The sequence below is a fragment of the Oncorhynchus clarkii genome, chromosome 20 (genome assembly GCF_045791955.1).
Source record: "Oncorhynchus clarkii lewisi isolate Uvic-CL-2024 chromosome 20, UVic_Ocla_1.0, whole genome shotgun sequence".
In the NCBI taxonomy this organism is placed as follows: Eukaryota; Metazoa; Chordata; class Actinopteri; order Salmoniformes; family Salmonidae; genus Oncorhynchus; species Oncorhynchus clarkii.
In genome coordinates, this window is record NC_092166.1 from 2563070 (window position 1) to 2584829 (window position 21760).

Sequence of the window (21760 nt, forward strand, 5' to 3'; positions counted from 1 at the left end):
TGGAGGAAAAAGGGGGAAGCTTGCAAGCTGAAGAACACCACTCCAACAGTGAAGCACGGGGTGGCAGCATCATGTTGTGGGGGTGCTTTGCTGGTGGACTTCACAAAATAGATGGCCTCATGAGGACGGAAAACTATGTGAATATATTGAAGCAACATCTCAAGACATCAGTCAGGAAGTTAAAGCTTGGTCGCAAATGGGTCTTCCAAATGGACAATGACCCCAAGCATACTTCCAAAGTTGTGGCAAAATGGCTTAAGGACAACAAAGTCAAGGTATTGGAGTGGCCATCATAAAGCCCTATAGAAAATCCTATAGAAAATGTGTGGGCAGAACTGAAAAAGCTTGTGCAAGCAAGGAGGCCTACAAACCTGACTCCGTTACACCAGATCTGTCAGGAGGAATGGGCCAATATTCACCCAACTTATTGTGGGAAGCTTGTGGAAGGCTACCCGAAACGTTTGCCCCGAGTTAAACAATTTAAAGGCAATGCTACCAAATTCTAATTGAGTGTATGTAAACTTGTGACCCACTTGGAATGTGATGAAAGAAATAAAAGCTGAAATAAATCATTCTTTCTACTATTATTCTGACATTCCACAATCTTAAAATAAAGTGGTGATCCTAACTGACCTAAGACAGGACATTTTTCCTATGATTAAATGTCAGGAAATGTGAAAAACTGAGTTTAAATGTATTTGTCTAAGGTGTATGTAAACTTCTGACTTCAACTGTATATTGACAGAGGGTGAATAAGGGCAGGGCAGTATCTTTCATCTCTTGCCAGTTCAAAGAGAATCAAATGTCAGCCCATCTTTGATGCTTCAGCTGTGAGTGCTCTTTGTCTGTCTGGGGAAACAAGTAGACTGGAACACTAGGTCACATCCCAAATGGTACCCTATTCCCTCTATAGCACTACTTAGCCATAGGGCTAAGTGCACTATATAGGGAATAGGGTGCCATTTGAGACATATCCCTTATCTCTCGCTCTCAGGGTCAGGTTTTCCAAAAACAACCGTTTTTAACATCGCATTTGAAAAACGTTAGTAATCTGATGCCCCCGTTTACATCGTGACCTTCATGCAAGTTTATTCCACTACTGGACGGACAGCCTAGTCTCCCGTCAGAGATAGCATTTATTTAGGGAGATGTTACCTTTTCATTCAAGACAGGAAGACAGGAGAAACATTGTTTTAAGATGATAATAAATGTTAGAGAAACAAGTAACTAACTTTCTAGCAAGTCAAGCTAGCTTGCACTGCAGAGCAGCTAGCTAAAATCTACGCTAGGTTGACGATACCACTATAGCTAGCTAAAAGCTAGGCTAGGTTGAAAATTATACTGTAGCTAGCTAAAAGCTAGGCTAGGTTGAAAATACCACTGTAGCTAGCTAAAAGTTAGGCTAGGTTGAAGAATCCACTGTAGCTAGCTAAAAGCTAGGCTAGGTTGAATATAATACTGTAGCTAGCTAAAAGCTAGGCTAGATTGAAAATACCACTGTAGCAAGCTAAAAGCTAGGCTAAGTTGAAAATAATATACTGTAGCTAGCTAAAAGCTAGGCTAGGTTGAAGATTATACTGTAGCTAGCTAAAAGCTAGGCTAGGTTGAAGATTATACTGTAGCTAGCTAAAAGCTAGGCTAGGTTGAAGGCATCACTGTAGCTAGCTAAAAGCTAGGCTAGGTTGAAGATAATACTGTAGCTAGCTAAAAGCTAGGCTAGGTTGAAGATTATACTGTAGCTAGCTAAAAGCTAGGCTAGGTTGAAGGCATCACTGTAGCTAGCTAAAAGCTAGGTTGAAAATACCACTGTAGCTAGGACCTCCACCTAATAATTATCAAACACAAACGTCCTTACCATAAATAAACTTAAAACGGGAGGCAACAGTCATAATATAATTTACTTAACAGCCAATGTTTATTATTTAACACTACTATAAAAATATGACTTGCTTATAGAAATGGGTAATTGTTTACAAGTTGCTAGCTTTCCCATAAAGCCATCACCAAAACCCACATATTTTAATCTTCTGTGGTTTGGTGACTTCTTGTTCTTCGACAGACTCCAGCTGGACTTTGTCTCCTCTACCCAGGTAGAACACATCCTTTGTCTCCTCTACCCAGGTAGAACACATCCTTTGTCTCCTCTACCCAGGTAGAACACATCCTTTGTCTCCTCTACCCAGGTAGAACACATCCTTTGTCTCCTCTACCCAGGTAGAACACATCCTTTGTCTCCTCTACCCAGGTAGAACACATCCTTTGTCTCCTCTACCCAGGTAGAACACATCCTTTGTCTCCTCTACCCAGGTAGAACACATCCTTTGTCTCCTCTACCCAGGTAGAACACATCCTTTGTCTCCTCTACCCAGGTGGAACACATCCTTTGTCTCCTCTACCCAGGTAGAACACATCCATCACTTAATCGGTCAATAACTGATTACGATGCCTGTCTTAACATAGGGAACAGAGTACTGTCTGTGTGTGTGTTCATTTCATTACCTTCCTGTGGTATGATGTGATGCATTGTTTTGTCATTCAGACCTAACCTTCCTAAAACATGTTTATGTGAGCTGACTCACACCACCACCCCCCACAGAGCTCTCTACATACACCACACCACCACCACCCCCCCATAGAGCTCTCTACACCCCCCCCCATAGAGCTCTCTACACACCACCACCCCATAGAGCTCTCTACACACCACCCCCCCATAGAGCTCTCTACATACACCACCACCCCCCCATAGAGTTCTCTACACACCACCCCCCCCCCCATAGAGCTCTCTACACACCACCCCCCCATAGAGCTCTCTACACACCACACCACCAGCACTACCCCATAGAGCTCTCTACACACCACCACCCCATAGAGCTCTCTACACACCACCACCCCCCCATAGAGCTCTCTACACACCACAACCCCCCCCTAACAGACAGGGGGGGGGGGTGTTATCAGACAGACAGACAGACAGGGGTGTTGTCAGACAGACAGACAGGGGGGGGGGGGGGGTGTTGTCAGACAGACAGACAGACAGACAGACAGACAGGGGGGGGGGGGGGGGGGGGGGGGTGTTATCAGACAGACAGACAGATATTTGCTCATGCAGGCAGAGGGTCTTTGAGGCATTATGCAGGGAAGGGATCAATTTCCCATGATGGTAATTTACTTTTGTCACAAATGTCAACCCTATTCACTATATAGTGTACTACTTTTGACCAGAGCCCTAAGCACTAAAAATAGGGCTCTGGTCAGAAGTAGTGCACTATGTAGCATGGAATTGGATTCCATTTCAGTGTCTGGCAACATGTAAACATGAGATGCGGCAGTACTAGACAACATTTCAACAACTCCAAGTGTAAGTTGTATATGTCAAGCATTAATGTCTTCCTGCCCAGGATGCGTTGCATGACATCAACTTTAAATTGAGACGTAGCCTTTCTAATTGTTCCCGTCCTGACAGTTATCCAAGCCAGGTTTTAAACCCGTGTAAACATATCAAAAGTCACAAGAACAAAACGAATTAAACCGCGTGTGAAAGGAAAGCTGATAGTTAGCTTCCTTGATTGGTATAGGAAACGGTGGAGTAGCTAGTAGCACGTAGATATGTGATCCAACTTCACAAATAAATAAAATAAATAAATACATTCAATACATTTAAAAAAAAAAAATTTATTTATTTTTAACTTCACTAATTCAATAGAGTAAACAATGGAGTATTTCGTTTAGTTTTATTGTTCTCACCCCATCATCTTTACTTCCCCGCCCTATATAAATATATATATATATCTCCACTCAGAGGACCGGACTGCCTCCACCAAATCCCCGGTAATGGCACTCCAGCCGACAGGACCCAAGTTGGACAACACTGAGGCGCAGGGGTCTTAATAAGTAGTTCTTTAACTCGCTCCAAATACGGTAGCTACTATTTCACAAGAGAAGGATAACTAGTCCCCGTGGTCGTGTGTTCATCTTATTACCTACCAATGCTTAAACCAATGCAAACTAGCCGGCTATCAAACCGTTAGCCCACATGCTAACCAACCCGTTAGAAAAGGCTGCAGACAGCAGCTTGGTCGCACCCTGATATGCATTATGCACCATAAACTGGTTGCTATTCTTAACATATTTCTGCTCTTCTCATCCGTTTTTGTTTTGTTTGTTTCCTCGCAAAAGTTAGCAAATGACCGGATAACAACATGTTTTTATTACATGAAATAAAAGTAGTAATGTTAGCTAGCTCACTTAGCGGTGAGTTACAGTGCCAATTGGCGCACCGGATAGTTACTGAATTTACTAGTTATATATATATTTATATATCAGTCTTACTAAATATATACATTATATATCAGTCTTACTATTCTTAAAATGAATGGTTCGCTAAGGAGTAATGGTTTATTATGCATATTACAAGTATTTGACAAGCTATATTAATACTAAAGTAAGTGAGTTGATAATCGCATAGCTTTAACATTGGTAAGTAACGTTAAATTGATGGACATTAGCGGGTGGCCTAAAGTCGTAATAACAAAGCTAGGATAAAGATGTGCAATAAGGGAATAGTTCCTTCTGTGGCTAGGCTGCTGCTTGCTAACAGCGGCTAGTAAACAACTTTCCTAAAGCATTCGCATAACGGGCTCACTATTTGGTCGAATTTTTCACTAAAATTGTTCATTAGATGGCAAGTCTATGCTTCACTTCTGATCACGACCGACTAAATCGTTTATTGGAAGGGAAAAAAATGGGTTTGTGAAGATAGCTAGAGAATTACACTCACCTCACTTCCGCAAATCGTGTGCTGCCACACTCGGCAGGAGACATATTTTCTATCCAGTCAACGGGGTCCGTGTGTGTGTGTGTTCTGCCTTGTGTGTGTGTGTGTGTCTGTGTGTTCTGCCTAGTTCCACAACTTGTCAAAATGAAACACTACATTTTTCCTGTTGAAAGGAGAACAGGAAAGACATCTTTGGCCCCTGGACGAGACTGGGTGTAGCTCGGGCTACCAATGCCATGTCTCCATTGCAAGTCTAACCATATCTATAATGTTATTAGTCAGAATCCAGAAATAAAGGGTAGCTTATAATGAAATTAGTATTTCAGAGATGTTCCGATTAGTTGGTAGAACAAAACAAAATGTTGTGATACACAAGAGTTTTGGTCCACAATTCAATTAAACATACATTTCCATACAAAATGTTCAACTTGGATCTTAAAACCATAACAAGCATTGCAATAAATAGGATTAAAATTAAGTTGTTAAGTAAACAAACAGGTGAAGAGAAATCATGTCTGCGTTACACTGTTCTTTCATTGTCAGGGTTTAACAGAATCGTAGAACCAGAATCATATCAACCATTCTGAATTAGAAGTTGTGTTTTCTAGAACCAGAATCATATCAACCATTCTGAATCAGAACAGTTGTGTTTTCTAGAACCAGAATCATATCAACCATTCTGAATCAGAACAGTTGTGTTTTATAGAACCAGAATCATATCAACCATTCTGAATCAGAACAGTTGTTTTCTAGAACCAGAATCATATCAGCCATTCTGAATCAGAACAGTTGTGTTTTATAGAACCAGAATCATATCAACCATTCCCAATCAGAACAGATGCGTTTAATAGAACCAGAATCAGAACAGTTGTGTTTTATAGAACCAGAATCATATCAACCATTCCCAATCAGAACAGATGTGTTTAATAGAACCAGAATCAGAACAGTTGTGTTTTATAGAACCAGAATCATATCAACCATTCCCAATCAGAACAGTTGTGTTTAATAGAACCAGAATCAGAACAGTTGTGTTTTATAGAACCAGAATCATATCAACCATTCTGAATCAGAACAGTTGTGTTTAATAGAACCAGAATCAGAACAGATGTGTTTAATAGAACCAGAATCATATCAACCATTCCCAATAAGAACAGTTGTGTTTAATAGAACCAGAATCAGAACAGCTCTTTACAACACCTTGCAAGTCTAACCATATATATAATGTTATTAGTCAGAATCCAGAAATAAAGGGTCGCTTATAATGAAATTAGTATTTCAGAGATGTTCCGATTAGTTGGTAGAACAAAACAAAATGTTGTGATACACAAGAGTTTTGGTCCACAATTCAATTAAACATACATTTCCATACAAAATGTTCAACTTGGATCTTAAAACCATAACAAGCACTGTAATAAATAGGATTAAAATTAAGTTGCTAAGTAAACAAACAGGTGAAGAGAAATCATGTCTGCGTTACACTGTTCTTTCATTGTCAGGGTTTAACAGAATCATAGAACCAGAATCATATCAACCATTCTGAATTAGAAGTTGTGTTTTCTAGAACCAGAATCATATCAACCATTCTGAATTAGAAGTTGTGTTTTCTAGAACCAGAATCATATCAACCATTCCGAAACAGAACAGTTGTGTTTAATAGAACCAGAATCATATCAGCCATTCTGAATCAGAACAGTTGTGTTTAATAGAACCAGAATCATATCAACCATTCTGAATCAGAACAGTTGTGTTTTCTAGAACCAGAATCATATCAGCCATTCCGAAACAGAACAGTTGTGTTTAATAGAACCAGAATCATATCAGCCATTCTGAATCAGAACAGTTGTGTTTTCTAGAACCAGAATCATATCAACCATTCTGAATCAGAACAGTTGTGTTTTCTAGAACCAGAATCATATCAGCCATTCTGAATCAGAACAGTTGTGTTTTCTAGAACCAGAATCATATCAGCCATTCCAAAACAGAACAGTTGTGTTTAATAGAACCAGAATCATATCAGCCATTCTGAATCAGAACAGTTGTGTTTTCTAGAACCAGAATCATATCAACCATTCCGAATCAGAACAGTTGTGTTTTTTTTTAAAAGTAGAATTGCATGAAATTTGTTATAAAATTGAAAAATGTTCTCACCGCCCCATGGCAAAATGTGTACAATTGCAGCAAACTTGCTTTAAAACTGCAAAAATGTATAGGATTACAGGAAATAAACTAAAACATACATTCTCTCTCTCCGCTGTCAAGAAGGGTGCCGCTAAAATGTTTTGCTCGCAAGAGGGGGGGGTCATCAAAATTTCACTCAGGGCCCCCAAAAGGAGAGGGCTGGCTCTGATTGCATGTGTGGGTATGCAGGCCCATGAACCATTACGACCCCTCATAATGAGTTCCGATTCCTTTGTGGCCCCCACCCCCATTAAAGTTTCCCATCCCTGATATAGAGTGACATTGTCTCAATTTTGGTCAAGAGAGAGAAGTTGTTTTTTCAAACGCTGCATTCAGGAAAAATACATTTTTTTAACCTGCAAACAAAATTAATAAATGCTTGGTTCTGGAAATGACCAGACACAGTTCCCATGTATTATTCTACAGTGCAATTAGAATTTATATATTTCTACATTTACGTAGAAACATGTCATCATGTTATTTTCAGACATGTTTATTCTTCCGCCCGGTTGTCAAGAAGGGCTGTTCATTTTGTGGTGGTCAAGGAAGGGAAATCCTTCGTTCCAACGCTTTTTAAATAAAAAGTAAAGTGCGAAATAAAAGGCTTTAGTTGTTGTTTTACTCAGGGCTGATGTTGGGGGTTTCCTGTTAGGGTGGTGGGGGTTTCCTGTTAGGGGGCTGATGTTGGGGGTTTCCTGTTAGGGGGCTGATGTTGGGGGTTTCCTGTTAGGGGGCTGATGTTGGGGGTTTCCTGTTAGGGGGTCGGTGTTGGGGGTGTCCTGTTAGGGGGTCGGTGTTGGGGGTGTCCTGTTAGGGGGTCGATGTTGGGGGTGTCCTGTTAGGGGGTCGGTGTTGGGGGTGTCCTGTTAGGGGGTCGGTGTTCGGTGTTGGGGGTTTCCTGTTAGGGGGCTGATGTTGGGGGTTTCCTGTTAGGGGGCTGATGTTGGGGGTTTCCTGTTAGGGGGCTGATGTTGGGGGTTTCCTGTTAGGGGGCTGATGTTGGGGGTTTCCTGTTAGGGGGCTGATGTTGGGGGTTTCCTGTTAGGGGGCTGATGTTGGGGGTTTCCTGTTAGGGGGCTGATGTTGGGGGTTTCCTGTTAGGGGGCTGATGTTGGGGGTTTCCTGTTAGGGGGCTGATGTTAGGGGTTTCCTGTTAGGGGGCTGATGTTAGGGGTTTCCTGTTAGGGGGCTGATGTTGGGGGTTTCCTGTTAGGGGGCTGATGTTGGGGGTTTCCTGTTAGGGGGCTGATGTTGGGGGTTTCCTGTTAGGGGGCCGATGTTGGGGGTTTCCTGTTAGGGGGCCGATGTTGGGGGTTTCCTGTTAGGGGGCCGGTGTTGGGGGTTTCCTGTTAGGGGGTCGGTGTTGGGGGTGTCCTGTTAGGGGGTCGGTGTTGGGGGTGTCCTGTTAGGGGGTCGGTGTTGGGGGTGTCCTGTTAGGGGGTCAGTGTTGGGGGTGTCCTGTTAGGGGGTCGGTGTTGGGGGTGTCCTGTTAGGGGGTCGGTGTTGGGGGTGTCCTGTTAGGGGGTCGGTGTTGGGGGTGTCCTGTTAGGGGGTCGGTGTTGGGGGTGTCCTGTTAGGGGGTCGGTGTTGGGGGTGTCCTGTTAGGGGGTGGAACGACATTTATTGGATATTTCAAACTTTTTTAACAAATCAAAAACTGAAAAATCGGGCGTGCAAAATTATTCAGCCCCTTTACTTTCAGTGCAGCAAACTCTCTCCAGAAGTTCAGTGAGGATCTCTGAATGATCCAATGTTGACCTAAATGACTAATGATGATAAATACAATCCACCTGTGTGTAATCAAGTCTCCGTATAAATGCACCTGCACTGTGATAGTCTCAGAGGTCCGTTAAAAGCGCAGAGAGCATCATGAAGAACAAGGAACACACCAGGCAGGTCCGAGATACTGTTGTGAAGAAGTTTAAAGCCGGATTTGGATACAAAAAGATTTCCCAAGCTTTAAACATCCCAAGGAGCACTGTGCAAGCGATAATATTGAAATGGAAGGAGTATCAGACCACTGCAAATCGACCAAGACCTGGCCGTCCCTCTAAACTTTCAGCTCATACAAGGAGAAGACTGATCAGAGATGCAGCCAAGAGGCCCATGATCACTCTGGATGAACTGCAGAGATCTACAGCTGAGGTGGGAGACTCTGTCCATAGGACAACAATCAGTCGTATATTGCACAAATCTGGCCTTTATGGAAGAGTGGCAAGAAGAAAGCCATTTCTTAAAGATATCCATAAAAAGTGTCGTTTAAAGTTTGCCACAAGCCACCTGGGAGACACACCAAACATGTGGAAGAATGTGCTCTGGTCAGATGAAACCAAAATTGAACTTTTTGGCAACAATGCAAAACGTTATGTTTGGCGTAAAAGCAGCACAGCTCATCACCCTGAACACACCATCCCCACTGTCAAACATGGTGGTGGCAGCATCATGGTTTGGGCCTGCTTTTCTTCAGCAGGGACAGGGAAGATAGTTAAAATTGATGGGAAGATGGATGGAGCCAAATACAGGACCATTCTGGAAGAAAACCTGATGGCGTCTGCAAAAGACCTGAGACTGGGACGGAGATTTGTCTTCCAACAAGACAATGATCCAAAACATAAAGCAAAATCTACAATGGAATGGTTCAAAAATAAACATATCCAGGTGTTAGAATGGCCAAGTCAAAGTCCAGACCTGAATCCAATCGAGAATCTGTGGAAAGAACTGAAAACTGCTGTTCACAAATGCTCTCCATCCAACCTCACTGAGCTCGAGCTGTTTTGCAAGGAGGAATGGGAAAACATTTCAGTCTCTCGATGTGCAAAACTGATAGAGACATACCCCAAGCGACTTACAGCTGTAATCGCAGCAAAAGGTGGCGCTACAAAGTATTAACTTAAGGGGGCTGAATAATTTAGCACGCCCAATTTTTCAGTTTTTGATTTGTTCAAAAAGTTTGAAATATCCAATAAATGTCGTTCCACTTCATGATTGTGTCCCACTTGTTGTTGATTCTTCACAAAAAAATACAGTTTTATATCTTTATGTTTGAAGCCTGAAATGTGGCAAAAGGTCGCAAAGTTCAAGGGGGCCGAATACTTTCGCAAGGCACTGTAGTTAGGTAGTTTCCTGTTAGGGGATTGGTAGTTAGGTAGTTTCCTGTTAGGGGGTTGGTAGTTAGGTAGTTTCCTGTTAAGGGGTTGGTAGTTAGGTAGTTTCCTGTTAAGGGGTTGGTAGTTAGGCAGTTTCCTGTTAAGGGGTTGGTAGTTAGGTAGTTTCCTGTTAGGGGGTTGGTAGGTAGGTAGTTTCCTGTTAGGGGGTTGGTAGGTAGTTTCCTGTTAGGGGGTTGGTACAGTAGGTAGGTTGTTTCATGTGAAGGAGTTGGTATGTAGGTAGATTTAAACGTAGCACATCTCCACCTATATCTTGTCCTTAGACTGCGAGGAGGCCTCTAGTTCGGGGTGAGAGACGTTGGGCCGGACTGTTACGAGCGGACCTCCTCCGTGGACGGAGTGGAGAAAGTTCCATGTCTCCTCAGAGATCTGTCCCGAGTCAGCTCCTTGAGGGAGTAAGTAGCACACAGATTTAATGAGACAGAAATAACGCACACATTTAGTAGCTTTTCTATCTTGATCAAGTGTGTCCACAACAGTTCCATCAGCATCACACTGATAGGACATTATATAAGTAGAGGATTTGGAGAAGACAGAAGAGTTGACTGGGTCAGGCTGTTACCTTGTCTGAGTGTTAGATGGCCATTCTTGTTGATCGCGATCTTGGAGTTATCGATTGGTCCCGGTGGATCTGCAAGGGAGAGGGAAATCAATTATTATGACACGTAAAATGTAGTCTGAAGGCAGCCTAATATGGCACATTATAGCACATAATATAGCACATTATAGCACATTATATAGCACATTATATCACTCCTTTCAACAGCTGGGGGTGGAGACTCCAAATCACACCAACTACTCTATCCATACAGCAGTATCTAGACACCCCTTCAAATGAGTGGATTTGGCAACTTCAGCCACGCCGCCATGCAATCTCCATAGACAAACATTGGAGGTATAATGGCCTTACTGAAGAGCACAGTGACTTTCAACTTGGCACCGTCATAGGATGCCAACTTTCCAACAAGTCAGTTTATCGAATTTCTGCCCTGCTCGAGCTGCCACGGTCAACTGTAAGTGCTGTTATTGTGAAGTGGAAACGTCTAGGAGCAACAACGGCTCAGCCACGAAGTGGCAGGCCACACCATCTCACAGAACGGGACCGCCGAGTCCTGTGGTCTGTGCTCGGTTGCAACACTTCCAAACTGCCTCTGGAACCAACGTCAGCACATTAACTGTTTGTCAGGAGACTCATGAAATGGGTTTCCATGGTCGAGCAGCCGCACACAAGCCTAAGATCACCATGCACAATGCCAAGCGTCGACTGGAGTGTAAACCTCGATGCCAGTGGACTCTGGAGCAGTTGACACAAGATCTCCGGAGCGATGAATCACGCTTCACCATCTGGCAGTCCGACGGACAAATCTGGGTTTAGGAGAATGCTAGGAGAACGCGACCTGCCCGAATGTATAGTGCCAACTGTAAAGTTTGGTGGAAGAGGAATAATGGTCTGGGGCTGTTTTTCATGGTTTGGACTTTGGCCCCTTAGTTCCAGTGAAGGGAAATCTTAACGCTACAGCACAGAATGACATTCAAATCAAATGTTATTTGTCACATGCGCCGAATACAACAGCTGTAGACCTGACAGTGAAAAGCTTACTGACAAGCCCTTAACCAACAACGCAGTTTAAAGAAAAACAAGTGTTGAGTAAAAAATAAACTGTTAAATAGCAGCAGTACAATAACAGTAGTGAGGCTATATACAGGGTATTACGGTACAGAGTCAATGTGGAGGCTATATACAGGGTATTACGGTACAGAGTCAATGTGGAGACTATATACAGGGTGTTACGGTACAGAGTCAATGTGGAGGCTATATACAGGGTATTACGGTACAGAGTCAATGTGGAGACTATATACAGGGTATTACGGTACAGAGTCAATGTGGAGGCTATATACAGGGTGTTACGGTACAGAGTCAATGTGGAGGCTATATACAGGGTATTACGGTACAGAGTCAATGTGGAGGCTATATACAGGGTGTTACGGTACAGAGTCAATGTGGAGACTATATACAGGGTGTTACGGTACAGAGTCAATGTGGAAGCTATATACAGGGTATTACGGTACAGAGTCAATGTGGAGGCTACATACAGGGTATTACGGTACAGAGTCAATGTGGAGGCTATATACAGGGGGTACCAGTACAGAGTCAATGTGGAGGCTATATACAGGGTATTACGGTACAGAGTCAATGTGGAGGCTATATACAGGGGGTACCGGTACAGAGTCAATGTGGAGGCTATATACAGGGGGTACCGGTACAGAGTCAATGCGGAGGCTATATACACAGGGTATTACGTTAAAGAGTCAATGTGGAGGCTATATACAGGGGGGTACCGGTACAGAGTCAATGTGGAGGCTATATACAGGGTGTTACGGTAAAGAGTCAATGTGGAGGCTATATGCAGGGTATTACGGTACAGAGTCAATGTGGAGGCTATATACAGGGGGTACCAGTACAGAGTCAATGTGGAGGCTATATACAGGGGGTACCAGTACAGAGTCAATGTGGAGGCTATATACAGGGGGTACTGGTACAGAGTCAATGTGGAGGCTATATACAGGGTGTTACGGTACAGAGTCAATGTGGAGGTTATATACAGGGGGCACCGGTACAGAGTCAATGTGCGGGGGCACCGTTTAGTTGACGTAATTGAGGTAATATGTACATGTAGGTAGAGTTAAAGTGAAGGAAAGTTGGCCCCAGTGATGTACCCTCTGTAGTGCCTTGCATGATGCAACCAGTCAGGATGATCTCGATGGTGCAGCTGTAGAACTTTTTAATGATCTGAGGACCCATGCCAAATCTTTTCAGTCTCCTGAGGGAGAATAGGCTTTGTTGTGCCCTCTTCACAACTGTCCTGGTGTGTTTGGACCATGTTAGTTTGTTGGTGATGAAACTCTCGACCCGCTCCACTATAGCCCCGTCGATGAGAATGGGGGCGTGCTCGGGCCTCCTTTTCCTGTAGTCCACAATCATCTCCTTAGTCTTGGTTACGTTGAGGGAGAGGTTGTTGTCCTGGCACCACACGGCCAGGTCTCTGACCTCCTCCCTATAGGCTGTCTCATCGTTGTTGGTGATCAGGTCTACCACTGTTGTGTCATCAGCAAACTTAATGATGGTGTTGGAGTCGTGCCTGGCAGTTCAGTCATGAGTGAACAGGGAGTACAGGGGGGGACTGAGCACGCACCCCTGAGGGGCCCCCGTGTTGAGGATCAGCGTGCCGGATGTGTTGCTACCTATCCTTACAACCTGGGGGCGGCCCGTCAGGAAGTCCAGGATCCAGTTGCAGAGGGAGGTGTTTAGTCCCAGGGTCCTTAGCTTAGTGATGAGCTTTGAGTGCACTATGGTGTTGAACGCTGAGCTGTAGTCAATGAACAGCATTCTCACATAGGTGTTCCTTTTGTTCAGGTGTGAAAGGGCAGTGTGGAGTGCAATAGAGCTCGCATCATCTGTGGATCTGTTGGGGTGGTAGGCAAATTGGAGTGGGTCTAGGGTTTCTGGGATAATGGGGTTGATGTGAGCCCTGACCAGCCTTTCAAAGCACTTCATGGCTACAGACGTGAGTATTATGGGTCAGTAGTCACTTAGGCAGGTTACCTTAGTGTTCTTGGGCACAGAGACTATGGTGGTCTGCTTGAAACATGTTGGTATTACAGACTCAGTCAGGGACATGTTGAAAATGTCAGTGAAGATACTTGCCAGTTGGTCAGCACATGCCCGGAGGACACGTCCTGGTAATCCGCCTGGCCGATTTAAGTTTCCTTGCATTAAAGACCCCGGCCACTAGGAGCGCCACCTCTGGATGAGTGTTTTCCTGTTTGATTATGGCCTATTACAGCTTGTTGAGTGCAGTCTTAGTGCCAGCATTGGTTTGTGGTGGTAGATAGACAGTTACGAAAAATATAGATAAACTCTTGGTAAATAGTGTGGTCTACAGCTTATCATGAAATACTCTACCTCAGGTGACCTTGAGACTTAATATTAGATTTCGTGCACCAGCTGTCATTGACAAAAAGACAGACCTCCACCCCTTGTCTTTCCGGAGGCAGTATAAACCCAGCTAGCTGTATTTTATCTGTGTCGTTGTTCCAGCCACGACTCGGTGAAACATAAGACATTACAGTTTTTAATGTCCCATTTGTAGGATATTCATGATCGTAGCTTGTCTATTTTGTTATCCATTTGTACGTCAGCTAATAGGACTGATGGTAGAGGCAGATTACACCCATTCGCCGTCGGATCCTTACAAGGCACCCTGACCTACGTCCTGATATCTCCATCTCTTTCTCCTGTCGGATCCTTACGAGGCACCCCGACCTACGTCCTGATATCTCCATCTCTTTCTCCTGTCGGATCCTTACAAGGCACCCCGACCTACGTCCCGATATCTCCATCTCTTTCTCCTGTCGGATCCTTACGAGGCACCCCGACCTACGTCCCGATATCTCCATCTCTTTATCTTGCAAATGACGATGTCTGAAGTAAATCCTTCGCGTCCGACTCGTTAAAGAAAAAATCTTTGTCCAGTACGAGGTGAGTTATCGCTGTCCTGATATCTAGAAGGACTTTTCGGTCATAAGTGGCAGAAACATTATGTACAAAATAAGTTACAAATAACGCACAAAAACACGCACAATTGGTTAAGAGCCCTTAAAACGGCAGCCATCTCCTCAGGTGCCATTAGTTATTCTAGACCATTCTGTGCTTCCAACTTTGTGGCAACAGTTTGGGGAAGGCCCTTTCCCGTTTCAGCATGAGAAGTCCCCTAGTGCACAAAGTGAGGTCCATACAGAAATGGTTTGTCGAGATCGAACACCTCTGGGATGAATGGTCAACCCCATCGAACACCTCTGGGATGAATGGTCAACCCCATCGAACACCTCTGGGATGAATGGTCAACCCCATCGAACACCTCTGGGATGAATGGTCAACCCCATCGAACACCTCTGGGATGAATGGTCAACCCCATCGAACACCTCTGGGATGAATGGTCAACCCCATCGAACACCTTTGGGATGAATTGGAACACAGACTGCGAGCCAGGCCTAATCGCCCAACATAAATGCCCGACCTCACTAATGCTCTTGTGGCTGAATGGAAGCAAGTCCCTGCAGCAATGTTCCAACAGTGGAGGCTGTTGTAGTAGCAAAGATGGGGACCAATTCCCTTTTAAAGCCCATGATTTTGGAATGAGATGTTCGACATGCAGGTGTCCACATAGTTTTGGTCATGTAGTGTATCTGTTTAGCCAATCACCATTGTTCTTTCCCTTGACGAAGCCCTCCCACTCTCTGAACCAGCCACTCACCATTGTCCTTTCCCTTGACTAAGCCCTCCCACTCTCTGAACCAGCCACTCACCATTGTCCTTTCCCTTGACGAAGCCCTCCCACTCTCTGAACCAGCCACTCACCATTGTCCTTTCCCTTGACGAAGCCCTCCCACTCTCTGAACCATCCACTCACCATTGTCCTTTCCCTTGACGAAGCCCTCCCACTCTCCGGAACCAGCCACTCACCATAGTCCTTTCCCTTGACGAAGCCCTCCCACTCTCTGAACCAGCCACTCACCATTGTTCTTTCCCTTGACGAAGCCCTCCCTATCTCTGAACCAGCCACTCACCATTGTTCTTTCCCTTGAGGAAGCCCTCACACTCTCTGAACCAACCACTCACCATTGTTCTTTTCCTTGACAACGCCCTCCCACTCTCTGAACCAGCCACTCACCATTGTCCTTTCCCTTGACAAAGCCCTTCCACTCTCTGAACCAGCCACTCACCATAGTCCTTTCCCTTGACGAAGCCCTCCCACTCTCTGAACCAGCCACTCACCATTGTTCTTTCCCTTGACGAAGCCCTCCCTAATCTCTGAACCAGCCACTCACCATTGTTCTTTCCCTTGAGGAAGCCCTCCCACTCTCTGAACCAACCACTCACCATTGTTCTTTCCCTTGACAACGCCCTCCCACTCTCTGAACCAGCCACTCACCATTGTTCTTTCCCTTGACGAAGCCCTCCCACTCTCTGAACCAACCACTCACCATTGTTCTTTCCCTTGACGAAGCCCTCCCACTCTCTGAACCACTGCATGCTGATGCAGTAGATGATCAGTGGAGACTCCTCCTCTTGAAACGCCTTGTTCAGCTGAACAGAGGAAGGAAGAGGGGATGGGGGGAGAGAGGGGATGGAAGGGGAGGATAGGGAGAAGAGCGAGGGAAGGGGAGAGGATGGGAAGAAAGAGATTTGAGAGAGAAAGTTTATCATTTAAATTAATTGAGAACATTAAAACAGGTGTGTTAGTGCTGGGGTGGAAGAAATCCTGCAAAGGAAAGTATCCGTGATCCGTCCTTACCCGGACAAACATGTCCAGCTCTGTCCTGCGTCTCTTCTCCAGCTTCTCAATCTCTGTCTGACAAGTGTGACACACATACAGGTGGTTGACAGCAGGCCCGCCTCCGTACCTAGACAACAAACCAATCACAGCTCAGTATCACACCTTGACCAGACTAATCACAGCTCAGTAACACACCTTGACAGACCATTCACAGCTTAGTAAAACACCCTGACAGACCAATCACAGCTTAGTAACACACATTGACAGACCATTCACAGCTCAGTAACACACCCTGACAGACCAATCACAGCTTAGTAACACACATTGACAGACCAATCACAGCTTAGTAACACACATTGACAGACCATTCACAGCTTAGTAACACACCCTGACAGACCATTCACAGCTTAGTAAAACATTGACAGACCATTCACAGCTTAGTAACACACTGTGACAGACCAATCACAGCCTAGTAAAACCTTGACAGACCAATCACAGCTTAGTAAAACCTTGACAGACCAATCACAGCTTAGTAAAACCTTGACAGACCAATCACAGCTTAGTAAAACCTTGACACACCAATCACAGCTTAGTAACACACATTGACAGACCATTCACAGCTTAGTAACACACTGTGACAGACCATTCACAGCTTAGTAACACACCCTGACAGACCAATCACAGCTTAGTAACACACATTGACAGACCATTCACAGCTTAGTAACACACTGTGACAGACCAATCACGACTTAGTAACAACTTGACAGACCAACCACAGCCTAGTAAAACCTTGACAGACCAATCACAGCTTAGTAAAACCTTGACAGACCAATCACAGCTTAGTAAAACATTGACAGACCAATCACAGCTTAGTAAAACCTTGACAGACCAATCACAGCTTAGTAAAACCTTGACAGACCAATCAAGTTTAGTAACACCTAGACCAGGGACCACAGTCCCAGAATTCAGTCGTTGAAACACAGCTGAGTGAATAAACCTCTCAGAACCAGTAAGCACTCCCCTTAGCCGCATGCGATGCCAGGAGACGGCCGTCGTGCTATCTGACGTCAGACAAAGCTCCTCGCCGTAAAAATACACCTTATAAACCACGACTTTAGCAACTATGGGTACGGTTACACTGACACAATAATGTGATTATTGTGACTAACTCTTGATTAATTAATATAGGTTTGATTAAAACATTGTATGCAAGAAAAAGGATTTCCCTAACATTCCTGTTTAATACTCCGCCATGTAAACGTAGTCAATAATCCCACTTAATGCCGGTACCGTGTAGCTGCATGAAGCTGACCTGCTGTAGAGGTGGTCCCACGCGTTCTGAGGCAGCATCACTACCAGATCGTCGATGAACGCGGCCTTGGCAGGAGGCACGCCTGACAACACAACATTTAAAAAGATCTTCGTCACATGTCATTATGGGTAATGGGTACCACTAACATCACCCAATATCCTCTGTAAACATGGATTCGTTTGGTCTTTATTTCACCCAGTTGCTTTGACTGACTGACTGTGTCTGACTGACTGTGTGTGTCCGACTGTGTCCGGTTGGTTGTCTGACTGTGTCCGGTTGGTTGTCTGACTGTGTCCGGTTGGTTGTCTGACTGTGTCCGGTTGGTTGTCTGACTGTGTCCGGTTGGTTGTCTGACTGTGTCCGGTTGGTTGTCTGACTGTGTCCGGTTGGTTGTCTGACTGTGTCCGGTTGGTTGTCTGACTGTGTCTGGTTGGTTGTCTGACTGTGTCCGGTTGGTTGTCTGACTGACTGTGTCTGACTGACTGTGTGTGTCCGACTGTGTCCGGTTGGTTGTCTGACTGTGTCCGGTTGGTTGTCTGACTGTGTCCGGTTGGTTGTCTGACTGTGTCCGGTTGGTTGTCTGACTGTGTCCGGTTGGTTGTCTGACTGTGTCCGGTTGGTTGTCTGACTGTGTCCGGTTGGTTGTCTGACTGTGTCCGGTTGGTTGTCTGACTGTGTCCGGTTGGTTGTCTGACTGTGTCTGGTTGGTTGTCTGACTGGCTGGCCGTCTGGCTGGCTGGCTGATTCAGATAGAGAAAGATATATAAATGTCTGATAGAGACAGACATGGATAGTTGGAAAGATAAAAGTCCATAGCTCCGTACCTCCGTGTGAGCAGAGGAAGTCGTCGTTGGAGATGGGTCCCGGCTCAGCGAAGGTCTTGAACTTGTTGAGCCATTGTCTGGAGACGTAGAACTGTAGCAGACTGGGCTCCGTCACGCCGAGTAGACCCGTCACCTTCCTCCTCTCCTTCAGCGCCTCCTCGTTGCTCTTCCTGGAGGGACACAAACAGTACACATTAGTAACCGTGCACTAAATCAACTAAGCGGATGTGGTCGGTACCAGAGCACGGAAACTTCCTGTTTACAAAAAACAAGATAATGATCATCTGGTAAAACAGTCACTGCCTCCAGAGAAGAGGAAGGATTCTGCTGTTGATGTCTAGAGGAAGGATGTCACCCCACTGTGAAGGATTAAGTCTCATAACTGTTCTTAGTGTGGTGGTCTTACGCTGTGTTGCTTTGTGTGATAAGTCCTCATCTATCACACCACTCCTAGAGGAGGAGGTGGTTATAATAATACCACTCTCCTAGAGGAGGTGGTTATAATAATACCACTCTCCTAGAGGAGGAGGAGGTGGTTATAATAATACCACTCCTAGAGGAGGAGGTAGTTATAATAACACCACTCCTAGAGGAGGAGGTAGTTATAATAACACCACTCCTAGAGGAGGAGGAGGTAGTTATAATAATACCACTCCTAGAGGAGGAGGTAGTTGTAATAATACCACTCCTAGAGGAGGTAGTTATAATAATACCACTCCTAGAGGAGGAGGTAGTTATAATAACACCACTCCTAGAGGAGGAGGTAGTTATAATAACACCACTCCTAGAGGAGGAGGAGGTAGTTATAATAACACCACTCCTAGAGGAGGAGGAGGTAGTTATAATAATACCACTCCTAGAGGAGGAGGTAGTTGTAATAATACCACTCCTAGAGGAGGAGGAGGTAGTTATAATAACACCACTCCTAGAGGAGGAGGAGGTAGTTATAATAATACCACTCCTAGAGGAGGAGGTAGTTGTAATAATACCACTCCTAGAGGAGGAGGTAGTTATAATAACACCACTCCTAGAGGAGGAGGAGGTAGTTATAATAACACCACTCCTAGAGGAGGAGGAGGTAGTTATAATAACACCACTCCTAGAGGAGGAGGAGGTAGTTATAATAATACCACTCTCCTAGAGGAGGAGGAGGTAGTTATAATAATACCACTCCTAGAGGAGGAGGAGGTAGTTATAATAATACCACTCCTAGAGGAGGAGGAGGTAGTTATAATAATACCACTCTCCTAGAGGAGGAGGAGGTAGTTATAATAACACCACTCTCCTAGAGGAGGAGGAGGTAGTTATAATAATACCACTCCTAGAGGAGGAGGAGGTAGTTATAATAATACCACTCTCCTAGAGGAGGAGGAGGTAGTTATAATAATACCACTCTCCTAGAGGAGGAGGAGGTAGTTATAATAATACCACTCTCCTAGAGGAGGAGGAGGTAGTTATAATAACACCACTCCTAGAGGAGGTAGTTATAATAACACCACTCCTAGAGGAGGTAGTTATAATAATACCACTCCTAGAGGAGGAGGAGGTAGTTATAATAATACCACTCCTAGAGGAGGAGGAGGTAGTTGTAATAATACCACTCCTAGAGGAGGAGGAGGTAGTTGTAATAATACCACTCTCCTAGAGGAGGTAGTTATAATAATACCACTCTCCTAGAGGAGGAGGAGGTAGTTATAATAACACCACTCTCCTAGAGGAGGAGGAGGTAGTTATAATAATACCACTCCTAGAGGAGGAGGAGGTAGTTATAATAATACCACTCTCCTAGAGGAGGAGGAGGTAGTTATAATAATACCACTCTCCTAGAGGAGGAGGAGGTAGTTATAATAACACCACTCCTAGAGGAGGTAGTTATAATAACACCACTCCTAGAGGAGGTAGTTATAATAATACCACTCCTAGAGGAGGAGGAGGTAGTTATAATAATACCACTCCTAGAGGAGGAGGAGGTAGTTGTAATAATACCACTCCTAGAGGAGGTAGTTATAATAATACCACTCCTAGAGGAGGAGGAGGTAGTTATAATAATACCACTCCTAGAGGAGGAGGAGGTAGTTATAATAATACCACTCTCCTAGAGGAGGAGGAGGTAGTTATAATAATACCACTCCTAGAGGAGGAGGTAGTTATAATAATACCACTCCTAGAGGAGGAGGAGGTAGTTATAATAATACCACTCCTAGAGGAGGAGGTAGTTATAATAATACCACTCCTAGAGGAGGAGGTAGTTATAATAATACCACTCCTAGAGGAGGAGGAGGTAGTTATAATAATACCACTCCTAGAGGAGGAGGAGGTAGTTATAATAATACCACTCCTAGAGGAGGAGGAGGTAGTTATAATAATACCACTCCTAGAGGAGGAGGTAGTTATAATAATACCACTCCTAGAGGAGGAGGAGGTAGTTATAATAATACCACTCCTAGAGGAGGAGGAGGTAGTTATAATAATACCACTCCTAGAGGAGGAGGAGGTAGTTATAATAACACCACTCTCCTAGAGGAGGTAGTTATAATAATACCACTCTCCTAGAGGAGGAGGAGGTAGTTATAATAATACCACTCCTAGAGGAAGAGGAGGTAGTTATAATAACACCACTCTCCTAGAGGAGGTAGTTATAATAATACCACTCCTAGAGGAGGGGGAGGTAGTTATAATAATACCACTCCTAGAGGAGGTAGTTATAATAATACCACTCTCCTAGAGGAGGAGGAGGTAGTTATAATAATACCACTCCTAGAGGAGGAGGAGGTGGTTATAATAATACCACTCCTAGAGGAGGAGGAGGTGGTTATAATAATACCACTCTCCTAGAGGAGGAGGAGGTGGTTATAATAATACCACTCCTAGAGGATGTAGTTATAATAATACCACTCCTAGAGGAGGAGGTAGTTATAATAATACCACTCTCCTAGAGGAGGAGGAGGTAGTTATAATAATACCACTCCTAGAGGAGGAGGAGGTAGTTATAATAATACCACTCCTAGAGGAGGAGGAGGTGGTTATAATAATACCACTCCTAGAGGAGGAGGAGGAGGTTATAATAATACCACTCCTAGAGGAGGAGGAGGAGGTTATAATAATACCACTCTCCTAGAGGAGGAGGTAGTTATAATAATACCACTCCTAGAGGAGGAGGAGGTAGTTGT

The 21760-nt window shown here is 44.4% G+C and overlaps 1 protein-coding gene across 1 annotated transcript in view; it reads right to left on the reverse strand.

Annotated features, from left to right (window-relative positions):
- Positions 1-10184: 10184 nt before the first annotated feature.
- The window catches only part of LOC139376508 (ubiquitin carboxyl-terminal hydrolase 33-like), a 51818-nt gene continuing 40242 nt past the window's right edge, over positions 10185-21760 (reverse strand). Inside the window, exons 13-18 of the mRNA XM_071119192.1 lie at positions 18591-18760; positions 17767-17848; positions 16473-16581; positions 16162-16264; positions 10679-10747; positions 10185-10502 (exon numbers count right to left, since the gene is read on the reverse strand). Coding sequence (XP_070975293.1) covers positions 10363-10502; positions 10679-10747; positions 16162-16264; positions 16473-16581; positions 17767-17848; positions 18591-18760 — 673 coding nt within the window. The 3' untranslated portion in view covers positions 10185-10362. The remainder of the gene's footprint in view (positions 10503-10678; positions 10748-16161; positions 16265-16472; positions 16582-17766; positions 17849-18590; positions 18761-21760) is intronic.